This window comes from Micrasema longulum, unplaced genomic scaffold (genome assembly GCF_059751315.1).
Source record: "Micrasema longulum isolate JH-2025_06_02 unplaced genomic scaffold, ASM5975131v1 h1tg001021l, whole genome shotgun sequence".
Classification (NCBI taxonomy): domain Eukaryota; kingdom Metazoa; phylum Arthropoda; class Insecta; order Trichoptera; family Brachycentridae; genus Micrasema; species Micrasema longulum.
Window position 1 is genome coordinate 238,932 of NW_028278209.1, and position 10,285 is coordinate 249,216.

The 10,285-nt window shown below is 28.7% G+C and overlaps 1 protein-coding gene across 7 annotated transcripts; it reads left to right on the forward strand.

Moving 5' to 3' along the window:
* The first annotated feature begins 1,741 nt into the window (after positions 1-1,741).
* On the forward strand, positions 1,742-9,722 carry LOC148277494 (UDP-glycosyltransferase UGT5-like). 7 transcript variants are annotated; one of them, XM_088232807.1, is made up of 9 exons: positions 1,742-1,872; positions 3,110-3,261; positions 3,339-3,417; positions 3,498-3,684; positions 5,001-5,195; positions 6,662-6,866; positions 6,953-7,172; positions 7,445-7,664; positions 9,248-9,722. In XM_088232807.1, exons 2-9 carry the CDS (start codon positions 3,115-3,117, stop codon positions 9,519-9,521), a joined length of 1,527 nt encoding a protein of 508 aa, XP_088088933.1. In that variant the 5' UTR covers positions 1,742-1,872; positions 3,110-3,114; the 3' UTR covers positions 9,522-9,722. The 7 variants fall into 7 exon arrangements, with proteins under 7 accessions (XP_088088933.1, XP_088088934.1, XP_088088929.1 ...); XM_088232808.1 differs by lacking the exon at positions 1,742-1,872 and adding an exon at positions 1,893-1,954; XM_088232803.1 differs by lacking the exon at positions 1,742-1,872 and adding an exon at positions 1,973-2,070.
* Positions 9,723-10,285: the final 563 nt, after the last annotated feature.

Sequence of the window (10,285 nt, forward strand, 5' to 3'; positions counted from 1 at the left end):
TTTATATTACAAACTTTATTCACTGCTTTATGATTACTTTATTTTCTTGTTGTTTTCCACAGAACGCCTAGGAAATTTTATTATATTTAACCCTTTCCGAGAACCTCGCTCTTTTTAATAACCTGCTAAGTCCCTATTCGAGAGGCTTGTTAGCGGGTAGGAAAGTGAGGATATGAAAGAATGTTATGAAAAATACAACACATCACCCTGACCGGTTAAAAAAATATTTCCTTGTTTTTTTTCTTGCAACTGGCGGGAATCGAATTTACAGTTGGCGGTCTTACCGACTACGCCACGGCACGGCGCCTATCATATTCGCACTTTTTCATACATAAGGTTCTGCATTACAAAAATTGCATCTTTTTGTGATCAATTTTCAGTATGCAAATATGCTTATATCAATAATTTTTGAGAATCATAAAAATGTTTGTAGTACAACCTTATTTTTTCACGAGCAATTACTATGTTGCGTTTTTCACTTTGGTATTTTGAATAATATATTTAACCTTTTCATATATTTTTGTCATTCCTGTGTTTTATTAAAATAACCCTCTTTTACTAGCATTTTTTTTAATGTACATTTATTTATGAATGTTATGTTTAATTCGATTATAATATCAAATCTACATAACTAACAAAAACATTTTTTAAATCGCATTTAACATCAAGTTTATGTTAACTACATGGTTGTATTTTATGTTACAAGTTATTTGATATTATAGTTTGTCATAGCTATAATTACGATTTCTGTGATAAAAATGTATGTAAGGTCTATTAAACGGTAAATAAATATGTATATCGTTATAAGGAAACTGCATTAGTATATCTACAAATACGAGTATATTTATTCACTATTCTTTACTAAAAAAGTAAAAATAAATATAACTTTCACATATTCCAAAACAATTTGAATAAAGAATTCACTTTTTTTTATTGAAGTGAACATTCTAATATATTTTCTAGACCTAAAATTTCAATTAACTGCCTTTTCTTTTATTGATTGTTTTCACTGTTTTAAATCGCAATTTTAACAAAAGATAACCTTATCATACATTTTAATGTTATTTTTAGAATATCCTTTCCTTTGAATTTACGATGAACGAAGTGAATCGAATGTTTGTCTTAGTTTTATAAATTTTAATTATGTTCTTGTTTTGTATTGTCTAGGCCTTAAAGGATAAACCACGGGAGTCACATTAAACAAAATATTCAGGTAACAAGATTGTGTAATTCTGTGGATTTCAAAATATCATAACTTTTTGAACCAAATGAAAAAATTTCAACCTATGAAGAACTCAAAATGAAGGATATTTTTTTTGTTATGTAATATTAGTACGTGTTGAAATAGTATCTCTGGGACAAAGATGTGTTTGCAATAAAAGAAAGTGAACTTCAGATTTTTATTTCAACTTTAAAAAGCATTTTTAATACGAGAGTGTAATTTGGTTCAAAAACTTCAAAACGGCAAAAAGTGAACTCCCGTATTTTATTCTCAAAGATATTATTTTGCACTATGTTATTCGTTCTAACTCAACACAAAACTTTAATCAAATGGAGTTGGGATTTGTGTGCGAGGAGTTAAATAAGTTTCCAGTAACTTGGCGTCTAATAAAATAACTTATTTTTTCAAATTTTGGCATCGGTTTTGATGAACAACACAACGATTACTTTACATTGATTCTAATCAGACCAAATTTAGACAAGCACCATCTGGTGTATTTTTAACGAAACTTTTCATACTGTGTGAGTAGACGTCAGACTGTGACAGATAAGCAAAGAAATTACGCCTTTTACATTTTAAAAAAAGCAGAAAGTTCCATTTTTATTGCTTTTATATTCGTGTTATAAATTACTGTCCTTAATTGAGACTAGGTAGAAAAATATTAAGTTCTTAATCAATGGTCAAATTGATAAATTTCAAAAATGTCCAATAAATGAGTGTTATCTTAAAAATGTTCGTAGATTAAGAAGTGTATCGTGTGATAGCGTACTCAAATGTTTCATTTTATTTACAATGTGATAGACTTTTAAATACTATGGTCGTGTGTGCTTGTGTAATCGTTTATGTTTGTAAGAAATAATACGACACGCAATTACTGTAAGGCGTCAATTGATCTAGTGATGTGTAAAAACGATTGAAGGAAATATTCGAATGATTTGTAACCAGTTTTATTATGTAGACAGCTAAAAACACAAACGCTTTTCCCCATAGTGACTTTTTTTTGTAAAAACGGTAGTGAAAATGAATTATGGGATTATTAAAATGAATAATTACTCGCGTTTAAAAAGTATTTTTAAGTATTAAATCGCGTGTCTTAGTAATTATATGCAAAAATGTATGTTAATACTACCTACCAGTTTTTTTTTTTTAAATGATCAATTCAGCTTTTTTTAGCATTAAGTACTAAATATGATTTTTTTATTATACGAACAGTTTTACAAAGAAAAATTAAACATATAAAAATACTTCTGTAAATTCTCGTTAGTTAATATTTTTTTCTTCAAGCCGCACTTTTACACCTACCTCTGCAATATTATTAAAATTACTATTTTTTACTGAAATTGAGTGGTGTTTACGTTTTGTGGTGTGTTGCGGTATTTGTTTAAAATATTTGGTTACTCCTGATACAAACAAACTACACAAAACAATAAATTGTAATCGATAATAGACATAAAAATCAAAAACAACAATTAATCTTATATTTATATACCACGCTCAGAAGTATTTTTTAAAAATAATTATCACTGGGTATTTGATTTTTATAAAAACATGCAGTCAACTATTATCAAATGTTTCTATTGAAAATTAAATTTACATTGAAACAGATATAAGTAACAAAAGATGCACCTTTTTACACTAAATGTAATTCTTAAATAACTCGGACGATACTAAAGATTCATATCGTTAACAGTTACTTTTTATCGCATTATTCTTGAAATATATTATGTAAGAAAATGTGTATATTTTTTTTTGCCAAATGTATGAGCCAAATTTGTGTATTTGAATTTTTGGTCAGCATTACAAAAAATTTAACACGTTATCTAACCTGAGGAAAAGAGCATTAAGAAAGCAACACAAAAATAATTCATTTTTCTTGGTTTTTTACAGACAAAATGGAGAAAATTGTACTGGTAATTTTAGTCTCCTTTATAAGCTGTATATCATGTCATAAAATATTAGTGGTATGCCCTTCTCATACTAGGAGTCATCACATATTAATGAAGTCTATAGCAGATATATTAGATGAAACCGGCAACGAGGTGGGTAAAATTATTCAATTTTTAAGTTCATGAAATTTCATTTACTTCTAAAAGCTAAATCTACTGTAATGTTCTAGATCACGTACATCAGCGGGTTTCGTACGGGGAGTTCTAAGTACAGACAAATTATTATACCAGAAATATCAGCAGTGAGGGGTAAGGAATGAATCAAAAAATACCATTGAAGATTCTCAAATTACAATACCATCTAAAATTTGATTGAAATCTTTTTTCAGTGGGTTTTGATAGTTTTGATTTAATAAACTATCCCGTTTTCTTGGTGTTATTTTTGTCAGTTCTCGCTGCGATGAAAAATTCTCAGTCTTTTTTTGAAAACAGCGAAGTCAAAAAACTGATGGACGACAAAACTGAAAAATTTGATTTAGTCATCACGGAGCACTTTATGAATGATGCAATGGTTGGGTGAGTTTATTTCTCCCGGCTTTTTTTTAATTTTTAAAAATTAATATTTGCGTTCTTATAATTTACGCAAATATTACATTTTAAGAGCTATTCTCAACGAGTTGTAAATAACTCACTATTAGAAAATGGGAATCAAGTTGGGGTAGAGTGGGATTCGAAACCACGGACCTTTGACACGGGACCAGAACCCGATTCAAAATTTGATAAACTTGTTTTGGTAAAAAAAAATAGGAAAAACGATCTTATTTAAAATATGGTCCTAACAAAGACAAAAATAAAACATCTAACAAAATAGTAAAATGATAAAAATATTATTTCAACCCTGTTTTCCATGTACAGTCTTGGGGCTAGGAAGTATAATTATATTGGCGTTACATCTGAATAAACTATTCATTGAAGCCTAAAAATTGATGTAATAGATGTACTTTTCTGATTTTGCCTGTTTGTGACTTTATTATTGATTACACCGAACATATGAAATACGTATAGAACAAATGAACTACATGTCTCTGTAAAATTTTTGGAATTGACCTGCTATGGAGGATCACAGGACAATAACTGACTTAATATTTTTACATAAAATCATTAATTCTAAATTCGATTTTTGCGAACTCCTGGATTTAATAAATATTTACATACCAACACGTAGAACTAAACAAAATACTCTATATTATTGTCATTCTTCTCAAACCAACTATCTTTGTCACTCACCAATACCGCGTATACACAGACTAGGAAATAAATGTTCTTCTCATATTGACATTTTTATTCAAGTCTCTGAATTCAAATCATCTCTTTACAAATATTTTATGATGTTCTATAGTAACGATTAACGATTAATTTGCAAAAGCTACTTAGGCTTATAATCTGCTGTTAACTCATTTTATGTTCATAATATACAGACTTTTTAAAATATCTTTTGTATGCTGATATACAATGTATGTATATTTTTCTTAATATTTTTAAATACCCATGTTTTAATAAAAAAAAAATTGTATAACTGAACTCATTAATGGCATTTTTTATTTTGTAAAAGGCACTTGTGCAGTCAAATAAATAACTTTTTTTTTTTTTTAAATAATCAATGGAGAAAAATATTCAGTATTTATTACCTTATTTTAAAAATTTACAGATACGTATTTTGAAAAACGGATAGTACCCATTGAACCGTTAGTTATTCAGATACAACTGATACGTTGGGGAGCAATAGAACTTTGGAAAATAAAATTTGAACATAGATGGTGGAGGTATTACTCGGCTTTATAAACAGCTAAATGGTAAACACGTTAGCTGCATCTTCATTTTTTTTATTGCAGACTAGGTGTTAGGTTCGACTGTCCAGTAATCATAAGTTCTTCAGTAGGATTGCCGTTTTGGATGGCTAGTATGACATCGAACCGGCAGTCTCCTGCTAAAATACCAGATCTGTTTTTGCCTTACACTTCCAATATGAATTTGTTTCAAAGATTTGTCAACACAGCTCTGACTATTTACAATGAATTTTTATTTAGGTAAGTCAATACTCTTTTTTTTATATAAATTTAAAAAAAATTAAAAAATGTACGTAATATGTAAATAATGTAATAAAACTATTATTGTATTTAATGGTAGTTAAATAAACGCATGCAGAAAAAAATATCTATTACCTTTTAAAAATTTGAAATTAAAAAGTTTTATTGAAAACGTGTTTTATTGAAAAATTGTAGGTAAAAAAAAATCTTTGAAAAGTACCTGATTATGAACGCTATCTTCATCTGTATATATCGAGACGGTATACTTAACTGTTTTCCTATCTGTATCTTACCTCGGTATGTTCTACCTACTTGTCATATCGACATCATATGATCGAAACAAGCCAATGGAATGACCGCAAACAATTAGTCCGCGATCTTTACGTCATTAACACTTAAAATAGTTCTCATTTATATTTTAAATGGGCTTCTGTAATAAAAAGTGCTCTCTTTAAAGCGATTATAAACTCCAATAAATCCCAATTCAAGCAAAAAATGCTCGCTTAAACATTTTTAGCATGACTTTTGAAAATCACCTAGACGGTACGCTTAACGATCGTCTATATGTATCTACCGATCGACTACAAAGCCGGCTCCTATAACGTCTTGATACATATACTCGAATAGATAGTAAAACAAATGGAAAAAATGAAATAACTAAATTATTTTTTTAGAGTGGTAACTTTCTGACACATATAATCTGTGTCTGACGCCTAGATATTATCTATTTGTCAATAGGAGAGAACCTAGCAACATTATTTTCACATCTAGGCGTTCGTTTTATTAAAGTGACAGTTATGTCGGAATTTAATTCGACTTTAAAACTTACTTATTTCTCTCTCATATTTTTAATAGGCTTTTAAGAAAAAAAGTGCCAACTTCAAAACGATAAAAAAAATTAATAAATCATAATTAAAGGAAAAATTGCTAGGTGGAACAAAATTTTTAGCCCTTTTAATGCGTAGATAAACGTACCGAGGAGTTCTAGACCCGTCGGTATAAAATGATATACAAAACTTAATGGTGGGGGGTATCGGTACTATACCATTTTATCTTCAACTATGACGTTATACTGAAACTATGTCATTTTAGAGCGTAGATATGTGTACCGTGACGTACGCCTCCCCTTGGTTCATATCAATGTACCTACCCAAAACTTGAAAGGGGGGGGGGTCGGTAGTATATCTTTATAATCCCTACAGGGAATTTATCTTCAACTATACTATCAAGGTGAAGGTATGACGTCTTTATCTTCCCATCATAATCGAGGCCCAGGTGGTACATAGGACTCTGAATTAGAACATTGATTGCAGTGCATTTTGTCTTACACTTAAACCACCATTTAATGAAATATTTTTTGCAACCTTGCCAGAAAAGCATAATAGGTAAACAAATTGACATGTTTAAGGCAGTTTATCATAGGAAGACAACATAATAACAACACAATGTAATTCTAATGTTTTCAGAGTTTTAGAACAACAAACACAAAGATGGGTATATAACACGTATTTTGCAAAAGAATCCAGGGTAGTTTCATTCTCAGAACTTTCTGAAAAAGTTGGCTTGACTTTTCTGAATAGCCATTCTTCCATAGGACTACCTCTAGCCTTGCAGCCAAATACAATAGAAATCGCCGGACACCATGTACAAGAATCTTCTGCACTACCACAAGTAATATTGTTTTAAATCATTTTTTACATGACTACTGACCATCACTTTCCATAACCATTTTACGCACTACTACTTTGTCAATACAGGACATCCAAAATATTCTGGACAGTAACAAAAATGGTGTCATATACTTCAGCATGGGAGGAAATCTTAACATCTCCAGGCTTCCTCAAGAGTTGAAGACAGGGCTATTGGATTTCTTCGGGACCCTTAAAGAAACTGTTTTGTGGAAGTTAGAGGAAGACCTTCCTGGGAAATCCAGTAATATTATCACTAAGAAATGGCTTCCTCAAGCAAGTATTCTAGGTGATTGCTTTAAGTTTTTAACGTTTGAATGAATCTTAAATGTATCAATTAGTTGCGTGTATTTTGTTTTTATTCAATAATATTCTTTCCACATATATATTTATTAATCAGTCCCACTGCTTCCCACTTGACCTCTTCTTTATTTGATTTGTTTTCTTGCCTTACAAGTAAATTTTTAAGTTTCTTAAGTAACCTTTCTTTTTATTTGGCAGTAAATTAGAGTTTTTTTTTTTTTGTATACTAACAACTCTTGAAATAATTTTCCATTCTAGCTCATCCAAATGTAAAACTATTCATAACCCATGGAGGAATGCTTAGTTTGACGGAAGCAACGAGCGCTGGAGTTCCTTTGGTGACTATTCCAGTATATGGAGATCAGTTACATAATTCTGTGGCCCTGGAACTTAGAGGGCAAGGAATCAAAGTTGAGTTTAAAGAATTATCCGTTAAAACTTTGGGATCAGCAGTAAACCGAGTTTTAAAGAATAAAAGGTACATGTACGCTTAACTTTGATCTAATAATGATAATGTAAAAATTCTGACAAGCGCCACGGAGTTATGGTTTCCAACCAACGATCCCAGAAATTTCAGAATTTCAGAACTTTTAAATAAGATTTTGCTCTTAAGGGTGTTTTGTGCTTTCACCACTGTAACGGATTTTCGTGGCCTCTTCTGGTACAAAAAAAAATTAATGACAAGCGAGACGTTTTTATTATCAAAAAATAAAGAACAGTGTCAAGGTGAATTTATTATTAATCACTTTTATTACGGTCATTCATAAAAAAATACGTGTCTGTTTTTGCTAGAAATGGAATCCGCGTTGCGAGAATGTAGAGATATTTAGACGAGTTAAAAAGAAAAATAATTGACTTGTAAAATAACAAAATAATTAATTTGATTAATTGACCGTAAATTTAAAATATCAAAAATCGGGAAAATTAATTGATTAAATCATTTATAAATGAATTATTTACATTTTTTGCATATACATTCTCAAATAAACCACGATTTGTGCTCTGAATAATCAAGTAAGTAACTAGTTTTGAATACAGCAAAGCTATTTGAGAACTTTACAGTGGAATCCAAAACTCGTATTGAGAGATTTAGGCCCTGGAAAGTGAAGTGATGTAATGCATAATTGTTATTTTATGATCAAAATTAAATGTAAGATTTTAGTTTTAGTTTATAACCAGCACGCAATGGAACCAGCTAATATGATAAGAGCATAAAAAGTATTTTATTTGACAATCTATCCTAAAAAGGATGCTTTTTGGAGTCTTCGTGTTCCTAACATAATAATTCTTGAACTTTACATTTTAAAATGATTTTCAAATTACTTTACTAGTAAACTATCGCTTTTTATTTAGGTTATAATTACTACTAACAAGACAAATAAAGATGTAGTATTTCGTTATCATTTTAAAGTAGACATCTGCTTTAAGGCTGTAGTCTGGTAAAACGCGCGCAAAATTAGGAAATCATCTAATTTAGCTATTTTAAAACGAATGTTTTTTTTTTAATCACGCAATAATAAAAAAATTAAAAAAACATTAATTAGATTAAAACAATATTTTTTAAAGGTATTTTTATTAAAAAACAAACTTAAAAGTTTTATGTAACTAAAATATAATTACTTTTAAACCGGCAGATTACGCCATTTCAAATTTAGACCTTACTTAGGTATCTGGTATTTCAATAAAAACTAAGTATTGAACAAAAATTTGTAAAAATAATTTGAAGATAATAAATTTTACATGAAAGTGGCCGCAGCAAAATCTTAATTTTATGTTTTTTACAAAAAATACAAGCATTTTAAATCACATACATTTTTGTGACATTTTGCTTTATTTCTATGTAAAATTATGCCTTTGGTAATACTTTTAAAAAAAAATATTAATCAAATATTTTAGTTAATTTTTTTTTAAAGAAGAGAATTCTGGTTGTAATGTGAAATTTATAACAACATCTTATTAATGTTTTTACGACCTTCATACCTGCTCTTATTGGTAGCGGTAAGGGCAGGTATGAAGGCGTTTTACCAGACTACAGCCGTAACTAGTGTTTTATATTTTTAGTTACAAGCAGACAGCAAAAAAACTACAGAAATTATTCAATGATCGACCGATTCCTGCAAAGGACGCCATCGTTTATTATTCTGAACATGTCATACGGACAAAAGGAGCTCAGCATTTAAAACCCCCAAGTCTCAATTTTATATCAGCTCTCCTAATAGACGTGGTTTTTATTTTACTTATTCTTCCAATCTTATTGGTAATTTTAATAGTTTTATGTTATCGATACTTTAAAATTAATCGAAATCCAAAGAAATATAAAATAAAAACAAAATAGATTTTATTTTGGTTGTTGATACATTAAAATATTTGTTAATAATCAAAGGATTTATTGATTTTTTATTAGTTTTGAATTCTAAATCTTATCACCAGTTTTTATTTGATCCATTTTCCGTACAAAATAGATTTAACCTGCTTGTAATAATTGTTTGCCTTAACAATATTACCCGTTTTTTTATGCTGTTTCATTTTTTTTTTTTCTTGAAATATATTTAAGTGTTAAGTGAATATATAACATATTAATTTTACAATGTTTTTTATTATTTAATGTAATTTTTTTTTTAAACAAAATCAATCTAAAAGCTTTTTGTGTTAAAAATCTATGTTATGTTATTTCATGCTGTTGTTTTATTATAGTAATGATTTTCATTTTTTTTCACAAATGCAAATTAGATTTTATAACTATTAAAAGTGTAAAAAAATGCATCATAAATCGTAGAAAATCATGTTGTTGCAAGTATGTTGATAGATATAATAATATTTTTATTATTTATGTTAAAAAATAGTTAAAAAATAGTAGTGTTTAATGATACAAACCACTTTTAAAACAAAAAAGGAATGCAAACGTTCATTTGATTATTCATTTATTTTCCAATTATCTTTTAATCAAATATTTCTTTCATTTAAAAAAGTCATTTCCAAGATTTCAGGAAAATATAAAATATAAATAAGGGAATCCATGCGAAAAATAACAAAAATTCAATTTCTCTTGAAACCTTTTTGAAAACATCTAAGGCATATAAGTATTAGGATAACAGAAAT